Source organism: Atta colombica, unplaced genomic scaffold (genome assembly GCF_001594045.1).
Source record: "Atta colombica isolate Treedump-2 unplaced genomic scaffold, Acol1.0 scaffold261, whole genome shotgun sequence".
Classification (NCBI taxonomy): domain Eukaryota; kingdom Metazoa; phylum Arthropoda; class Insecta; order Hymenoptera; family Formicidae; genus Atta; species Atta colombica.
Window position 1 is genome coordinate 475,698 of NW_017259361.1, and position 19,693 is coordinate 495,390.

A 19,693-nucleotide genomic window follows, 5' to 3' on the forward strand; every position below is an offset into this window, starting at 1 on the left:
AATTTCTCGCTCTGACAATAATAACTGTCAGTTTCTCTATAGACACCTGATATGAAATAGAGACCATTAATTCACCTAGAGGCGGCGCTCTAAATCCACCCTCCACTCCATATCGCAAAACTGGTTGTACGATAGTGATCAAGTTTGTACCGAGATCCGGCACGGAAGAAAGAGGAAGTTGTACATAGCCTAAACCACGATGTCTCGTAAACGCATCAAAATCATAGAGCAGGATTTCTAATGTTCTTCCAGCCAATGATGATACAGGCGTTACTTCAAAAACGAAATCTTCGTCGAATACTAAAAAAAGAAATTAGATATGTAAAATATTTTAATGCTTTAAAGAGAATTGAATTATTTTGAGCGATAATCTTGTGAAAATAACAGGAGAAAGATATTTACCAGGATTTAAAGTACGCCTGTGTATTGTAGTTTGCCACACATTGTTACGATCAGGTAACAAACGTATCTTGGCGTAAGGATCTGCGATGCCGCTCAATTCTCGAGCACGAAGATCATGTGCCTTATAAAACGAAAAGAAAAAAAATTATTCCGATCTATATATTCAACGGTAATATTTAATGTGCATGAGAAATAGATATAGAAATTGTGAAAAATTATACCTCGATAAGTTTCACGGTAAGTATTCCAGCGTTAGTATCATATATCAATCCTAATTTTAATTCACCCCTAATTTCATCGGACGAAGAAGTCGAAGAAGAAGATGACAACTATAGTACAAAATTATAATTACCTGTAGTAGTAATGCAATTATTGATAAATGAAGAATTTAATGAAAATATAAACCTTGTTTCGTGAAGCTGACTCGATCTCGACACTATTCAATCTGGAGTGAGACCCATCCATGCTTCGCGGCGGTCTGACGATTATCATGCGTTTCTCAGATGCAATCAATGTGCCGTCCGGAATAGGCGGTGCAAGTGGACTCATTGGAGATGGAGAAATATCATCCGATTCTGAGAGATGTTGTATAACTGCGAAAGAAATTTTCAGATACACAAGATGATTCACATAACGAGAAATGATTAAAATAAGTTGTTTAACTGTTTCAAATAAAAATCGTGTAGATTGTGGAAGAAATAAAATGGTGCAGCATATTCGAAGAATATTTCAAATTCAATTTTTTTTTCAAATGACAGTTCCTTAAAGCTTTCTTAAAGCTGAATTTACAGTGTTTTTAAAACATTTAGCCAATTTAGCACAAAAACCATTTAAAACATTTATTTATCCATTTTATAATTAAAATGAATTCGAAAAACTTTCACATTTTGCATTTTAAATATATTTTTTTAAATATTTTACATTTGGTCTTTTAAATAGAATTTGAAAAGCATTTTATCTAGCTCTGGCTAGAATTTCTCTAGTAAAAGTTAGAATACCTGTCTGGTGCGCACGCGCGTCTACCAAATAGAGAACACAAATATGAGATAAAATGAGAAAACAACAAACTACAACAAGCTATTTTACTCTATCTTACTTCACTTTTGTTCCCTGAATATAGTGGAACCAATAAAAAAATTATTACCCAGATGACTTTACTCTTACTAGAATAATTAGCTCTGGCTGATTCTTACAGTATGTCAAGTCTCAGCCTGATATTTCATATAACAATAAGGCTTTTCAAAACTGTTGATTGGATATGGGACAGAGAGGCTATCTCGGATCTATTGTTCTACAGCAAATCATAATTTGTCTATTCTTCTATAGTCTATTCACTTTATGACACTTTCTTCTGTAACTCTTTAATACAATTTTTAAACATTTTTTACATGTATATGTCTACCTCTTCTGGGAGAATCACTGGCAATGCTATCAAATACGTGATCAGATTGCCATTCATCATCATCTGAACGACTATCATTACGTTTGATAATTTTATTATCCCGCGAAAGCGCGACACCAGCTAAAACATTCTTTGATGACTTAGCTGCCTCCTCAGCTCTATCCAACAAATCTTTTTCAAACCTGAAAAAAATTTTACTATTTATTTATTTTTCCGGATCTTCGAAATATTTTTCCGTGTCTTTCATATTTTTCGAGACATTTGCCTAGGGCTATTAAAATGGGGAACATCCATTTTATGTTACTACTCTATTAGAAAGAAAAATACAAAGTTACATGCCAGTTGAGTGGTCCTCCAACCGAAGTAAGCAATCGGCGGCGACGCGCACAAATGGTATAGACAATCACTGCAGATATTGCCCCGGTAGCGGCTCCAACTGTGCTTAGAACTGCAACCACTCCGGCACCATGAACATCCATTTTAATTATGAATCTATATTTATGAGACATTACAATCAAATTTAATTTTTTACAAAAAGCGATCTGTGATATCGTAATCAATGATGGTCATGTGTAGATGCTAAATAATCAAATTTGTATACAGAGTCCTCCATCAACTTTTAAAATGTGTTCTAAAAATTATTTAAAACAAAAAAGTTCATATACACTATAAATTAATTGGTTCAATCAAATTTGAGATGAAGAATTTAATTATTGTCAATAATATAAATTTAACTATAAAGAATAAAATATACAATTTTTCGTAAACTATAGTTTTCAATACTTTTTTAATATTTTTAAAGTGCAGAATAATTAGAAGAATTATGTTAAGTATGCAAACAAGTTTATATAACTGCAGCTTCATCTTAAAAAATAACCTTAGAAAATAAAAATTTTTACGAAAATTGATTTTACCATTACATGTCTCCTTCAAATCATACAACTTTTGTTGTTTTGAAAATATTTTTTTCATAAATTTAGCTATTTCTATGTTATTTCATTTAATTAATAAGTTTCAGTTATTCATTAAAATTCTGCATACATGCACACACACATGCATGTACACTTTCTTTGTACATGATTCCAGAACATGCACTATACAGATTTCTCTTTCTCTTTTTCTTCCCTCTCCCCCCCCTCTCTCTCTCTCTCTCTCTCTCTCTGTGTGTGTGTGTGTGTGTGTGTGTGTGTATATGCGAATGTGTACATATATCCTAATGAAAGACATTAGGAGACATGCGGCCTGAAAGATTTTGCCTATACCTAAAAATGGCCTTCAGTTTAAAAAAGGTTGCGCATATCGCATATTCAAAATCCCAAAATCGATAGTAATTTTACAATTTCTTTATACGTAAGACTATCTATAATTAGAAGAGAAAGAGTAATTATAATTAAGTCACACTTAATAAATAATGGGTATAAATGAATTTGTGAAAAAATCGCCTGTAATCCGCGTCATTACATTTGTACTAAAACGAATTCTTTAATTTATAATACTTATAAGAAGCACGAAAATGCGCTCTTCTGGATATAGATGTATATGTATCGCAGATTGAACATATGGTAAGATGTAATAAATACACTCACCCCTATCCGTGCGGCATTACATTATACTTTAACCAAAATACGCAGCGAATACTTTAACCCCAGAGGAACAAGTCACACTGAGACTATCAGATCAATAAACAATGGATAATTTATTAATGCATGTTAAAATAACTCTCTCATGATTCATCTCACTCTACGTGCGTACATTTTCCACCCCATAAACTCACCCCAACTCACCCTCAAGGAGTTCACCCGTACGCATGCGTTAGCATTCAGATGCTCATCTTGCGAAGGATCATCGAGCGACCTTGAATAGTCGCGTTCTGCAAACTCAACTGTTGCAAAAAGTAGATCCGTAAGCACTCGCTGCTATTGGTGTATTCTTTTTGATCATCCAATAGCAACGAGCGCTCACTCATTTGCTCCGCAACTCGAATCCGCTGAACGCGACCATTCACACAATTTGTATAGCCGTATAAAGATATATATATATATATAAAGAAGATTATCCAATCATATTGGAGGAAAAGAGGAATTCCGAAATCTATTAAAAAGAAACTATTGCAACCTTTTAGGCTGTGCTCAAAGTCTCACTACAAATGCTTTGAAACATTTGATGGATTATTAGAAGAAAGAATTTTACAAACTGTCAAATAAAAAACGTTTCAAAATATTTGCATCGCATTAACCGTATTAAATCAATTAAATTGTGAAATAATCAATACATTTTATTGTATTGTTAGATAAAATATTGAACTATTAGATAAAATATGTATTTTATAATTCGAAATATTTGCATTTTATTTTTATACTCAAATTAAATTAGTGTACAACGGCTTTAATATACATCAGCGAGTTGATTCTGTATCTTCAAATAAAGTGAAAATTACAAAAGTGAACAAATTTACTAGATGTTGACCAATGAAATTATTAGTATTCTAGTTCGCTTATTTTTTTAATTTTCACCTTGCTTCAAGATACAGAATCGATCCCCAGTGCTTCCAATCGAATTCGCCATAATGTTTATTATACGAAGAAGGAGAAAATGCTTTTAGAGGAGTTTATTTCCGCAAAAAAAAGCTATCAAAAATAATTATCGATGTATCAGATTTAAATTAAAAGCTATCGAAAGTAAAAAGACCGGTGTGACGAATTAAATTTAGAGATATCCTTAGTTATGAAGGCTACATCTCTTCAAAGAAACTCCTAACTCCTTTAACCTCCTTTAAGAAAAGAAAGATAATAAGGCTCCTTGTTTGATCAAGGAAGATTTATGAAACAACATAAAATGAAGAACAAGGAATCTTCATTCCTCAAAGAAGGACTATGAATATGGGTATTAATCTCAACTTATTTTTCGTCTTTGTCTAATTCTAAAGATTAGAAAAAGACGAAGAGTAAGTTGAACCGAGATTAATTTTGATGGAAATGGGCTTAAATATTCGAAATTCCTGATTTGTATGTAATTGAATATATGAAAAATATATAGCCTGAGTTTTATAGGATATCTTATTTTAAATAGTCCAATTGAATATTTCAAAAAGAAATACGGCAAATAAAGACAAAAATTTGGATGTTTGAAGGGGAAAAAATAATAGTAAAGCTGAATTAATGCTACATAAATATTTTTAAAATATTTGTAAAATGAATATTAAAATTCCAAAATAACATTTCAAGAATATTCCGATTTCTCCCGAAATATTTCCAGAATGTAAAAGCAATATTTAAATGATGAAATATTTCATACACATACACTGTCGTTTATATAACACGCTAATGTCTGTTTATTTTTCCAAGATTTCGTTTCCCAAAATTCCAGACATCATAGAATAGCATAGATTGGTCGTATTATCTACGGGATCTTTATGCAGGCACCACATGCACGTTTTGACACCGAGCTCTGATTGGTGAAAAATGGGCAATGAGAATAAAATTTACTCTCACAACCGGTTTTTCACCAATTAGCGCTCGGTATCAAAGACACTCTTTTTAGTTTACTGAGTATTTGATTCTGTTCGCGTTGCACTTTTTGCAGATCTCTTGATATGTGTATAAAGGCTGTGTTTTAAATTTGCCAGCTGCCACTGCTAGCTACAGTTTACGTTACATGCTTTATAGATTTTCAGTACAAAGCAGTCAATTGGAACATTGCCCAAATAGTAACTTTCTATTAAATTATTTTAATTTCAATATTTTTAAAGACTGATGCATTAAATTGGTACAATATGCATGAAAATGATTAATTAAATACACATATCATATATTTACACATATCACCGAAATTAATAACTCAATAGAAAGTCACTAGTTAATATCTTCCGTATCAAGTATGTACGATGTAAACTAGTGCTATGACTGACTTGCGTGACTCAAGTGTGTGTATGCTGTATGTTCTGTAATGTCACACTAGTGAAAATATAGCTCGTATGTAATTTCACATGAAGATTCGTCGGATCGTTGAGCTATTTTCAATTATGATCATCTGCAATGATTGCAGTTACACTCTCGTATGATAAAGAGATTACATTTGACGTATAAAAAGATGGTGACTGACCGATAGCGAGATTTGATAACGCAAATCTTGAATATTTCCATTTGTCCTTGTCGCGATAAGATCATCAATCCAGAGTAATGAACAGCAGATCAGCGCTCAAGATATTGTGAGCGGTCGGAGACACCAATTTAGGTTCGTATTTGCTAATATTGATAGCTAACATACAATGTTACATGTAGACGAAGTTCGCAGCTTGTGGACTGCTCGATGATTTGTGTTGTAAAGTCTTGGTGATAATTCTTTGTACATACATATCTCGTACGTAAATAATTTCAATTGGAAAAAAAATTGATCGTAACTAAAATTTAGTGTAAAGTTGTCGCGTATGTAGCGACGTAATGCCGAAAAATTCTATTTTTGCATACTTTTAAATTCTTCGTTTTTATGTACTTGAGTTTGCCGAATTTATTAAGACTAGATTAGATTGAATGTATTATATAATTATACTGATTGTTTTTCAAAATAACAAAAGCACAATTATATTTTTTCAAATGATTAATTTTTTATGCTATTACTGATGTGTGTGTGTGTGTGTGTGTGTGTGTGTGTGTGTGTGTGTGTGGTGTGTGTGGTGTGTGTGTGTGTATGTATGTGTGTATGTGTGTACGCGTACGTGCATGCGCGTGTGTATGTATGTGTGTGTGTGTGTGCGCGCGTGGCGTATGCGTGTGTGTGTGTGCAGCAAATTACATACAGATATATAATTACTAGTTGATATCATAAATATAATCAACCTTTATAGTTAACTGTACTTCTAGAACTTATTGTGTGCACATTGCAGATATCACAAAGGAGTAAGAATATTATGAATTCTTTAAAATAATCACCTTGAATTGCAATAAATTTTTTACAATGTCTCATTGCGAGGAAGATACAGCATCTCCTGGTTTTCACCAATTGAGTATTACAAGTAAGTTATACTTATGGAATTCCAGTGAGAAAGACTAAAGAATATTTTTAACCTATATTAAATGTTCTGTTTTATCAAAAGGAATATAATTGTATCAGAATTTTTTTTTAATTTGTTTATATTATTTGTATTTAGAAGAATTGCACAGTGAAAAAAAAATGGGGAAAAAAAATTTGTAGCATTATATTTAGCATTATTATATAAGTTACTATTGCTGTTTTCTATTCTAAATTCTGTTATATTATGCATCATCAATCAAATGTTATCTTTATGAAATTATTTGCTTGTTAACTAAATATTTTCTTCTGTTACATAATGTTTCGTTATATGAACATATCTAATTAATGAAATATAAAATAAATGTAAAATAATTATACACTTGATTTACATCTTTAAAATAATATATTTTAAATTCAATATTTTATTTCTGTAAAATTAAAAATTATTTTATTAAATTATAAATTGATATAGTGCAATCAAGGTTGTATAATTGTTTTATTTATATTAATAATGATATTCGATTATTTCAGTTGAAGCAGCAATATTGAGAAGTTCAACTTTTTTAAAGCCTAATCCATACATAGAATTTTCAGTCGATGATAAAAGCCCTCGCAAAACAGAAGTATCAAAGTCTACATATCAACCAAAATGGAACGAAGAATTTACTATACTTGTTACACCATATTCTCAGTTGCACTTTCGATTACTTGACCATAGTACATTTCGCAAAGATACTTTAATAGGAGAAAAACGAATAAACTTGTTCCAAGTGTTATCGCATTATAATGGAAAACTAGAAAATTTAGAATTAACATTTGACTTAATGAGTGAGAGCAAGCATGATTCTCAACTATGCAAAGTTGGTGAATTGATAACGGTATTTGATGGACTTAGAATTGATACCACTAATGAGATGCCAGTAAATGTTATTGAACCATCTTGCCAAATACAATCTGATGGTAAGAACAATATTACAGTGATTGATATACAAAAAACTTTGAAAATAATATTTTAATATCTATAATGGAAGTTTGTTTAACATGTTCCATGTCATGGATCACCTAAGACCATGTTGAATTTATCGTTTAAGCTTGATATTTTGGCTATAATTTTGGATATAAAAAAAACATAATTATGAAGTAATTTTTAATATACTATATGCATATATTAGTACATTAGATATATTAGTACATTAGATTATCTTCTTAATAATAATTTTTGTATTTTTTCAATCATGAAATATATTTTATTTAATAAATCCAAAAAAACAAATCCAAACAAAAATATCGGCGTGCAACCTAAGCGGCATGATGATGAAATCAAATTCGATTAAAATTAGCCTGGCATAGAACGTATTAAAGAAATTGAAAGAATACGTGTTATCACAATTTTCTTTCTTTTTTTTTCTATTTAAATTGTATCATTTTAGGTGCCACAAATGATACAATCAATAATCGAAGCATTCTCAATGGTGGAGTCCGTGCGCGCATGAGATTACATAGCTCAGAGAATCTTGCACCATCTATATATCGTGGTTTGGCAAACATTCATCTTAGTCCCAATTATAGTGGAGGAAACAGTCAAGCAAACAGCAACAAAAACATTGGATTGTCTACTACAATCTCGAATACAGATAGTACATCAAGTGGCAACGTCGGTAGTAGCGCTAATACTAACAGCGTTTCTACAAGTATTTTAGTGAACGGGCACGCGATTCCAATGACAGATAAATCTATGGTGTCATCAGGAAATCGGCATGCCACAGATGTACGAACTTTCGCAGGTAGATCGATTAAAGAGCTATCGTTGGCTTCAGCCAATTTATCAGAGAGTCGAGCATGGAGCAATAACAGCAATGTAGATCAATCTACACTGGTCAAGTCGGATTCACGTGGTCCGCCGCGATCAGAACAATCTTCCTCGACGATATCCGGGCAACAGATTTGCGCGGATGTCCGTATAATTCCGCGACAAGATCAATCTATGCTTCCTAATACGGATAATTCCAGTGCTTCTCAAACAGATGTGAAAGCATCGTCGCATGTGGATACATGTGGCAGTGCTAGTGCCCTACGATTAGAACAATCGATTGTCACAGATGGCCGTGTAATGGCACGTTTGGAACAATTGGTGAATAATATTCCTTTGGATCCAGACGATTTGTTGTGTCAGAGACAATCGGATCAACCGGCAAATATTCGACGAACGAGTATGACAAATGAGGATCAACGCGGAATGAGACAACAATCAGAACAATCTACAAACATTCGTGTGGCCGAGGATTTACGAGGAATAAGGCAATCCGAGCAATCCACGAATGTTCGTGAGGATTTACGTGCGACAAGACAACAATCGGAACAATCCACAAATGTTCGCCCGCAAGAGGAGTTGCGAACTCCGCGGGTAGAACAATCAATAAGTACAGCACCTCATCTAGATCTATGTGGAGTTTCACGTAGCCAGCAAAATGCAAGTGTTCCACTGACAGATAATCGTGCTGTAATTTTTCGATCAGAACAATCGGCAGTGATTCCTCTCTCTGATGGACGAACAATTCCTATTGTGGAACATATATCTCCTGTTGCGCTACCAGATTCTCGTTCCAATGTGCCGCGAATTCCACAGACCACAGCTTCAAGTCAATCTATTGCTGCATCTGTGCCTGGACAATCTGTGACACAACCAGGATCTTCCATAGTGCTTACTGAAGATATCAATCATTCCGAAGAACCTTTGCCGCCTGGTTGGGAAATGAGATATGATTTATATGGAAGAAGGTAATTATCTCTATCTTATATCTCTCAAGTTATTAGATATTATCTCTGTCATATATCTGTTGTGCTGTTAGATATTATGTCGATCATAATACTCGAAGCACGTCTTGGGAGAGACCACAACCTTTGCCTCATGGATGGGAAGTTCGTCGAGATCCAAGAGGTAGAATTTATTACGTGGATCATAATACAAGAAGTACCACATGGCAAAGGCCAAATACAGAAAGATTACAACATTTCCAACATTGGCAAGGTGAAAGGCAATATGTCGTACAACAAGGCAATCAAAGATTTCTTTATCCTCAGGTAATTAGACTAATTAGATTAAATAAATTAAAATAATTTAAAGTCTCAATAGATTAAAAGTCAAGACAATCTTTAATAGATTGTGCTATACTTTCTAATTATATATTAATAGCAAAATTTGATAGTATAACAAATAATATAAGAAAAATAATATTATAAATGAATTATACAAACAAATTTTCAAAGTAATCGATTGTGTTCGCCACAATAGCTATCCAAACAAGATAAAAAATGATGGTCTATAAAATAATAAATAAACAAATTAAAACTTTTATTTAATGAGAAAACATTAAATTAGATTTTGTAGCATTTGATCTGATTGGATTATTGTATTGTAGGCTCATAATAGTCAAGCTTCTGTTGGTCCATCGACATCCATGGTAGATGATGATGATGCTCTGGGACCATTACCGGCAGGTTGGGAAAAACGGAAACAACCAGAAGGAAGAGTTTATTATGTAAATCATAAGAACCGTACTACGCAATGGGAGGATCCTCGAACTCAAGGTCAAGAGACCGGAATGGATGAGCCACCGTTGCCAGATGGCTGGGAAATACGATTGACGGAAGATGGAGTTCGCTATTTTGTGGATCACAACACTCGAACAACGACATTTCAGGATCCAAGACCAGGTGCACCCAAAGGGTTAGTGTCAAATGCATTGTTCAAGCTTAACATGCATACGTCATGTTCCGATATACTCTGCTAGTACTGAAAATCTATAGTATACGTAACGTGTACTATAAATTTTCAGTATTGGCAGTGTATATCAGAATACGCCTACAGTGTAAAATAAAAAAAAATTATAACTATATATTCTATTTGCACAGTCCAAAAGGTGTATATCGCGTCCCGAGGGCATACGAAAGGTCATTCCGATGGAAATTGTCTCAATTTCGATTTTTGTGCCAGACTAATGCGCTGCCTAATCATATTAAGATTAGCGTTAGTCGACAAACATTATTTGAAGATTCTTATCATCAAATAATGAATGCGGAAGCCTTTGCACTAAGACGACGATTATATATAATATTTAAAGGAGAGGAGGGATTAGATTATGGAGGTGTATCTAGGTAGGATATACAGATATATAATAATAAACTTATTATTAAATAGACATTTATAGAATAATCATATATCCACTTTGTATGAAAAGCTAAATATTAAAACTTATTTATATAGTGCTCATTCTCAATTGCTATGGAGAAATTAAACAATTCTAATTTTCAGGGAATGGTTTTTCTTATTAAGCCATGAAGTTTTAAATCCGATGTATTGCCTATTTGAGTATGCCAATAAAAGTAATTACAGTTTACAAATAAATCCAGCATCATATGTTAATCCTGATCATTTACAGTATTTCAAGTTTATAGGAAGATTTATTGCAATGGTATGTTTTTTGTATTTATAGATAATGGTTTATGTTTCTTTTTTTTGTATTATATGAAAATCATTTTATTTTTCTCTTATTTTAGGCTCTTTATCATGGCCGATTTATATATAGTGGATTTACAATGCCGTTTTATAAGCGCATGTTGAATAAAAAATTAGTAATGAAGGATATAGAATCTATTGATCCGGAATTCTACAAATCCCTCGTATGGATAAAAGAAAATAATATCGATGAATGTGGCCTAGAATTATACTATAGTGTGGATTTTGAGATTCTTGGTCAAGTGATACATCACGAGTTAAAGGAAGGTGGTGATAAAGTTAGAGTAGGTGAAGACAATAAGGAAGACTACATTAGGTATATCTCTTTGTAACAAAAATGATTGTAATATAAAAAAATTATAATAAGAAAGAAACTACATGGTATGTATATTGTTGCATTAATTGAAAAGTGACATAAATAAACATTTTTTAGATGAAACAAAATTTGAAAGGAAATTGACTCTATAGATTAATATATTTTTGTATAAAAATTACACATTTTTAGATTTTTTGCTTATATAAAAAATTATCAAAACTTTGAAAGAATTTCGTCCATTTTGAACTATTCGCGTCCGGTCATTAATCATATAAAATTTTGTAAATAACAATATATGATAATATTTAAGAAAAAATAAGTTTAGATCCTGAAAAGATAAATATTGTCAATCATCTTATGTCTCTCGAAATCACAAAACTTTTGTCTAAAGCATTTTTTTCTAAAATGCTATTTAAGAGATATTTGATGATCAAGTAAACTAGGACACCCTATATAATTGATCAGGGGATGCAAGTCCAAAACCCTTATGAAAAAAAAATGGGCAAAAATAGTAAATGGTTCTTTACACTATACTAGGACTGTAGTGTTTGAATTTTAAGAACTGATGATAGTTTTAAAAAATACATTATGAAAGTATAACATAAGAGAAGAATAAAGTTATATAAATGCATATTAGCTATCTTAATTAAAACATTTCAGAATTAAAAAAATGCTTTATTGAAAAGTTGCTAATTGAAATGTTACTTTTTTATTAATATAATAATCTATGTATGTACGCGTATATATTTGTAACAGCAAATTTGGTTGGATACATTAGTGTGTTGTGCGCATTAATGTGTTCAATCGCTATAAAAAAAATTCGCTATAAGAGATGTTTTTATTCGTGAATATTCGACAGATTGATGACAGAGTGGAGGATGACAAGGGGTATAGAGGAACAAACTAAAGCATTTTTAGAAGGTTTCAATTCGGTTGTGCCACTTGAGTGGCTCAAATATTTCGATGAACGTGAATTGGAGCTCATGCTTTGCGGTATGCAAGAAATAGATGTTGAAGACTGGCAACGCAATACTATTTATAGACATTATACTCGTAACAGCAAACAGATTCTGTGGTTTTGGCAGGTACAATGTTCTTAATGTTATATCAAAATTTATATCAAATTTTATTGTAATTACAATGTTCAAATATGTACTGTTTGTATTTTAGTTTGTAACAAGAACAGATAGCGAAAAAAGAGCTAGATTATTGCAGTTTGTAACTGGTACTTGCCGTGTACCTGTTGGTGGATTTGCTGAACTAATGGGTAAGTTTTAAAGAGACAAGCTTATTTTTACTAAAAATAATAAGTGTTCAGAATTTGGTAAATTAAATTTTTTTAAATTAAGTCAGATTAGATTAAAGTTATGTTAAAAGTTGTGTGAAAATTTAACTTGATTTACAAATTAATCCATAATGAAATTAATTGAATTAAAAGTTAAGTTAATAAAAAGAATAATTGAAAAATCAAAAATTAAATGTGTTTTGCTTCATGATTTCAGGATTTTAGCTTTATAATTGAATATAATTGAAATAACAAATATACATCTTATTTAGAAATATACTTAGGAATTAGAATTTTTTGAATCAGTTTTTTGAATGTTTCCTCACTATGAAAAATGCTATAGATTAGTGAGAGTTAGTGAGACCTATGTAAAGTATATGTATACCTGTATAGTATATGTAGACGCGTGACTTATTTATTTACAGCAAGACTTAACTTAAGAAAGTGAAATTAAAAATTAATAGTAATAGCCAATGAAAAAAAATGTAACTACATTAAGTTAAAATTGAGAATCTAAAATGTAACTATAAGTCAAGTTAAAGTTATTTAACTTTTTAACTTAACTTTTCTTGAATGCGTGCATACGTGTCATATATTCTATTTTATAAATGTAGATATAATTCATAAAAAGATTGTGACTCAATATAAATTGATCAATATTATTATTTACTGATTTAAACAATCAATTGATGATTAAATTAAGAAAGTTTAACAATAATATGAATTTTGTGCTATATTGTATTACAGGTAGTAATGGGCCACAAAGGTTTTGTATAGAGAAATTTGGCAAAGATACTTGGCTACCAAGATCACATACCTGTTTTAACAGATTAGATTTACCACCTTACAAAAGTTACGACCAATTAGTAGAAAAACTGAATTACGCAATCGAAGAAACGGAAGGTTTTGGCCAAGAATAATTGTAAACATATTAATTAATAATTACTGTGGTAGGTACACTGCAAGTGTATTAATGACAAAAGCAAAATTTAGTGTCGCGAACTGATGGTAAACGTTTCTATGCTACATTTGAAATCTGTTTAGGGTAGCTATAATTGACATTGTAAAAGTTGCAAATAATTGAAGATGTGTATATTGTTCCAAAAATTTATATGAAATGTCTTAAATTATATGCAAATAATGTAATAATATTTAAGTATTACTCTATTATAATTTATTCCAATATTTCATATTTTATCGATATTTTTAACTTCCACAGATATTGAATAGAATATCCACAGATATTGAATAGAACATTAATGAGGCATGAAATTGATAATAAAATTAAAAATAATATAAATATATATAAAGAAACTATATAAAAATGTAAAGTTTAATGTTTTTTTGCAGCATACATACACACACACACACACACACACACACACACACACACACACAGAGAGAGAGGAGGGGTTTACAATTTGCTTCAGAATGATAATGCGGAAAGATTTTTGAAAAATTAAATAAAAGTGTATGCCATTTCTTATTGTATGCAGTAATTTTTCAAGTTTTTAAAACTGCTCAATCAAGATCTATAATTAAACTTATTAAATGATTATCTGTTCATGAGTTATGCATATACATATAATTTAATTAAATATTGTAAATATAATATTACATTTTTGCACATATGTAAATATAATTAGGTATCAATCTTGATATCAATACTTAACATTATTTACTATTTACTACGAGTAAATAAATAAATTGCATATATATATATATATGCATACAGAGTTTTGTTTCAAACGTAATGTGTTGTATATTTCGGAAAATATAAAAGATATAATGTTTCAAATCAAAATTGTACGGTTTGAAGAAATGAAAAAAAATAAAATAAAATTATTTTTTTTTAAATTAGTTTTTCAAGATCGTATATACAGTCATTTTTTTAATGGAATTGAAAATTATAAAAAATAATTTACAAGATAATATTCTTGAGGCTTCCACGGATGCTTTCTATAAAGATTATGCGTTTCGCGGATTTTCTCCGTGTCCAGATCCATTCTTGGAATGCCAACGTTTCGTGAATCTTGCAGTCCACTTCAAATTTACGAGATATTTTATATTTTATTTTGGCACATATTAACATGAAATATCTCGTAAATTATTGATTTTTCGATAGTTACCTTCGACAGTTACATTTACCTAATATTTTTATGTGCAAAATAATCAAAGGAATTATATTATGTAGAAAAAATCAATTTCATTAAAAAAATTAGCGGTAACATCCATATTTGATCTTAAAAGACTGATATTTTTCAAAAATTAATTTTATCAATATTTGCATCCAACTTTCATCTGAACAAAATATCTTGTACATATGTCTGTGCAATATTACGTGTAATATAATCCTGATTTAAAGATAAAATAAATACAACAAATGAAAATTTTTAGATTATTAGCGTCATATTGCTAGTAATGCCTGATTCTATAGAAAATTATTTTAATTACAATTACCAATGCGATAATATACAGAACATAGTAGAAATCGAATAGTTAATTGCAATCTAATTGTATATGTGCCGTGATTTATTATGACTTCTAAGCTTTTCTAATTTATTCATTTATTTTTTCGTTTATTAATTTTTTATTAAGCCACGAAAACTATTGCTCAAAAATAAAAAATAATGACGTATACTTTTATTAATTTTTAAAAAACTTATACTATTTTCATTCAGGGATTTTGAAACAACTTGTACTAAACACAGTACTTTAATTGCCTTAAGTAATATCCCGAAAAAGTATGGAAGGCAGAAACATTTCAGAATTTTTCAAAATAATATTTTTTAAAATTTTGTGTTAAAAATATTAAGATAGAATTATCAAAAAAATGAAGTTCACAAGATATTTTATATTTTTTTATTTTATACTATTCTGGTTTTACTTTAACATAAAAGAATATGTTGTAAATTATTGAGGTTTTGATAATTTTTCTTTTATGTACAGAATAATTAGAGGAATCATTTTATGTAAAATAATAAAAAAAAATTTATAATTTCAATTAATATAGGAAATAAATGCATTTTAATGGTCTAATAATTCTATATGAATTTAAACGTATGTAGTCCTTTAAACTGCGCACTAAATGATTTTTCGAAATATTTGCCTGGGGCAATTAAAATGGGATACTTTGTATATATAGAGTGTCCCGGAGAAAATATAACTGAGTCACAAATTCTCATTTTAAAGTAATAAGAATGATAGTTAATCAGATAAGGATTGATCGTGTATCTTGAAACGAGATAAAAATTTTAAAAATGAGCAAATTTACTGGAATATTTATACATTTCATTGGTCAACATCTAGTAAATTTGCTCGCTTTTGTAATTTTCACCTCATTTCAAAAACACAGATGAAAATAACCCCATAAATTTCTATATAAATTTTTATTTTATGACCGTTATCAAGATATTTGTTTTCAAAGATTTGGAAAGTATTTTTCTTGAATAACTTGAACTCTTCATGTATAATTTTATAATTATTAGGCATAGATATATCATAGACATGACTATAATCAGGGGATTAAGTTGATAGAATGAGAGCGTATAATATCTTCTATTTTTTTATGAGAATGATACTACTACGTGAATTCGAGCCACATAAATATGTATAAATTTCAATTATATTTTATTACATTTTAATCACAATCGTTTATTAAATATTTACGCGAATGAAAGGAATAATTGTCATTCTAGAAGATGCAACGCACTCTCTTTCTATTTAATGGGAAAAACGCATTTTTCTTGAATTTTTTAATTCATCGATTGATCAATCGCATTGTGCGCAAATATAATTTTGTTTTGCAAAAGCTGTATAAAAGTAGAATAAAAATTATTTAAGAAAAATTTTCGAATCTTGGCAAACAAGTATCTCAACAATGTGTAGTAGGAAAAAAATTTATAAAAACTTACAGGATTATTTTTATCTAATCTGTATGTGCTCTCGTGAAATAATGCTCATCTTTACCAGAACATTCTGTATAATATTTTATAAGCGACTAATAAAATACTTTATGTTCCATCTTAGGAAGTTTAGAACAGAAGTGACTATAGTTATCTCTTTATATATCTGAAATAGCGAATATTAATAATTATACTAATTTAGATACATTATCTAAATTATCTAAATAATATTATAAATATTTGCTATATATAAACGGCCAATTTTATTGTAGAAAGAATTTCTGGATATTTTTATTATCGGATATATTTCTCATACATTTGTATTGTCATTTATTTAGAGATTTATTGATACCCTGCATATTATCTCACAAATATATGAAATTACCTAATAACTATTTTTTGCTATATTTATAGTAATGTAATATTGAAAATTATAAAATTGTGCATTTGTTTGTAAGTAATATATATTTTATGTATATAATATCTATGCAGTATAAACACAATCATTTGCGTGTATTACTGCATAAATAGATGCATATATGTGCGTATTGAATATTATTTAAATATCTACAAAAATATTTGGATTTATTAAGATAAATCAGGGTAAAACATTTATTTAAGTATCGAAGTAATAAAAAAATAAAAATACCTGCTTATAAAATGTTGAATATACTGCTATTACAGCATATATTAATATTTGTAAAGCATGTTTATTTTTTAAGTTCTCTTGTATAATATTAATTCATATAAATATATTTATAGGTAATTTGAATTCAGTGCTTTATTGTATGCGTACATCTTTTATTATTTTTCTCATATTCTGATTGTTTCTGATATTCTGATTGTTTTTCTGTGATCTAAAAAGAGATATAATTTCCTGAATTTAAAATTTTGAGGAAATATTGATTGTTACATTTACATGGCATTCTTGATCGGGTTTAATAACATCTGTAGTTACATTTATTGCAATGAATTGTATCATTAATATTTTCATATATTTTTATTTTATATTATTTAATATTATACTCCGCGTGTATTTCAGAAAAAAATATTATCTGAAAAAAATTTATTAATATGAATTAAAATCGATATTTTAAAATGAACGTAAATGCAATATATGATATTACAATCAATTATCAGAACATTCAAGATTTATGTAATTCAAAAACAGGTAAATTCTTAACAATAAATCATTTCTTTCTTATAATATTATATTATATTTCTGAGCGATTCGATAGTATAAATTGAAAAAATTTTTTGTCAAATGATAAATTTATTAAATACACATCTATGTATATAATAAATATTGTATAAAGTATATTCTATCAAATAAAGAAAACTTTGTGATTAGAAATTATGGAAAGGAGCACCTCTATTATTGATTCAATTAATTTATTATATTAGTTCATTTAATTTATTAGTATTCGTATATTACATACAGGAGATATATTAAATATACTAGGAATAAAGACTATAACTTTTTTATCTATTTCTTGCTATAATTTTGGATTAGGACCAAAAAACTTTTCCCATGGAAAACGATAAGTTGAGTTGTGATCACCTATGTTATCTTTTACAGAAGATTCCCACTTTTGGTTAAAGTCTTTCAATTCATCTGCAATTAAAATTTTCGTATTAAATTATACAATAGCAAGTACGGTTATTAAGGGCGGTATTTATATTCAGTTTTGTTTTAAGACTGTTTTAAGTTATGTCTTAAAATTGGCTTATGACATCTTAAGACTATATTTAAGATAGTCTTAAATATAAGAATCGACTACGATATAAGAATATATAAATATAAGAATATCCTGAGTGTTATGAAAATATATAAACTGCTTTCAATTTGGATGCTCACGCGTTGTAAGCTTTATTTTATTTTTATCGATCATTATATGTGGAAAAAAGAATGAAGCTTATGAATGCGTGTGAGCAACCCGACATCCCAACCAGAACACTACAATGTTACATACTTTTGGATATAAACAAAAAAGATCTCAAATGTACATATACAACCTCTTGAAAAGAAAAAAAAACGTTTAAAGCGTTTCAAAACGTAAAAGAATTGTTTAATAGACTTAAAATCTGATACTCTTTTCATCACTCAGTAGACATTAATGAAGTTTATATAGAAATTTCCTTTTATAACTAGTTTTATAATTACACAATCAAATTTGTTAATTTGCTTATTTGTCACATTAATTTTCAAATAAATGCATAAATAATTTTTTAATGAATACAATATTAAAAACTATAACATACATGTTTCCATTCATAATTTCTTAATTATTTTTTAATTAAATTTAATATATCTATCATACATACTTTCATCCATATTAAATAAATCCTCAGATCTTGTTTCAACGCCATTTTTATCTCTTTTTATACTAACAACATATGTTTTGTTGTCTGCTTCTTTTGAAATAACTGTCTCCTCATTGCCTTCACTATCTCTGATTATTTGTTTTTTCTCAATAGTTCCATCAGCTCTACGTATAATTTCCTTTCTAACAGATTTTCCAATTGAGAAAGTTGATATGGAAGGTTTTGTTATTTCCATATTTTCTTTATTCCACATTTTTGAAAATTCTACCGGCCTATAATATGAATTGTAAACATCATATGGGTAATTATTGTGAAAAGGAAACTTCACCAACGATTTTGATTTTTACATTTAAAATCGATATAATCCTAAGTCATGCACATTGAATCACGTGACGGACTCTTCCAGTTTTTTAGATATGACATTTTATTGATTAAACCTTTTTAAAAAATAACTGTTTTTTTTTACCAATTGATTAATTTCATTTTATTTTATATATATATATATATATATATATATATATATATATCACGA

General features: G+C 29.3%; 3 protein-coding genes across 3 annotated transcripts in view; 1 reads left to right on the forward strand and 2 right to left on the reverse strand.

Moving 5' to 3' along the window:
- The window catches only part of LOC108689202 (synaptotagmin-5-like), a 4,299-nt gene extending 750 nt beyond the window's left edge, over positions 1-3,549 (reverse strand). The window contains 7 exon segments of the mRNA XM_018195867.1: positions 1-300; positions 403-523; positions 624-731; positions 808-995; positions 1,805-1,986; positions 2,132-2,296; positions 3,391-3,549. The exon segment at positions 1-300 is cut by the window's left edge and continues 30 nt beyond it. Of these exon segments, the coding sequence (XP_018051356.1) occupies positions 1-300; positions 403-523; positions 624-731; positions 808-995; positions 1,805-1,986; positions 2,132-2,283 (1,051 nt within the window). The 5' untranslated portion in view covers positions 2,284-2,296; positions 3,391-3,549.
- Positions 3,550-5,730: 2,181 nt separating this feature from the next.
- LOC108689148 (E3 ubiquitin-protein ligase Su(dx)) lies at positions 5,731-13,927 on the forward strand. Its single transcript, XM_018195791.1, has 12 exons — positions 5,731-6,037; positions 6,687-6,815; positions 7,346-7,774; positions 8,245-9,592; positions 9,664-9,895; positions 10,234-10,541; positions 10,727-10,969; positions 11,127-11,286; positions 11,372-11,646; positions 12,506-12,731; positions 12,817-12,913; positions 13,679-13,927. The coding sequence occupies exons 2-12, from the start codon at positions 6,758-6,760 to the stop codon at positions 13,849-13,851; spliced, it is 3,549 nt and encodes a 1,182-aa protein (XP_018051280.1). The 5' UTR covers positions 5,731-6,037; positions 6,687-6,757; the 3' UTR covers positions 13,852-13,927.
- A 4,304-nt stretch (positions 13,928-18,231) lies between these two features.
- The window catches only part of LOC108689207, a 3,653-nt gene continuing 2,191 nt past the window's right edge, over positions 18,232-19,693 (reverse strand). Inside the window, exons 5-6 of the mRNA XM_018195874.1 lie at positions 19,162-19,433; positions 18,232-18,451 (exon numbers count right to left, since the gene is read on the reverse strand). Coding sequence (XP_018051363.1) covers positions 18,333-18,451; positions 19,162-19,433 — 391 coding nt within the window. The 3' untranslated portion in view covers positions 18,232-18,332. The remainder of the gene's footprint in view (positions 18,452-19,161; positions 19,434-19,693) is intronic.

Bases quoted from the DNA above. Each gene is read 5' to 3' on its own strand.
- LOC108689148 (XM_018195791.1), top strand. From the start codon at position 6,758: ATGTCTCATTGCGAGGAAGATACAGCATCTCCTGGTTTTCACCAATTG. The intron at 10,970-11,126 runs GTAGGATATACA...TCTAATTTTCAG, and splicing joins GATTATGGAGGTGTATCTAG to GGAATGGTTTTTCTTATTAA. The intron at 11,647-12,505 runs GTATATCTCTTT...AATATTCGACAG, and splicing joins AATAAGGAAGACTACATTAG to ATTGATGACAGAGTGGAGGA.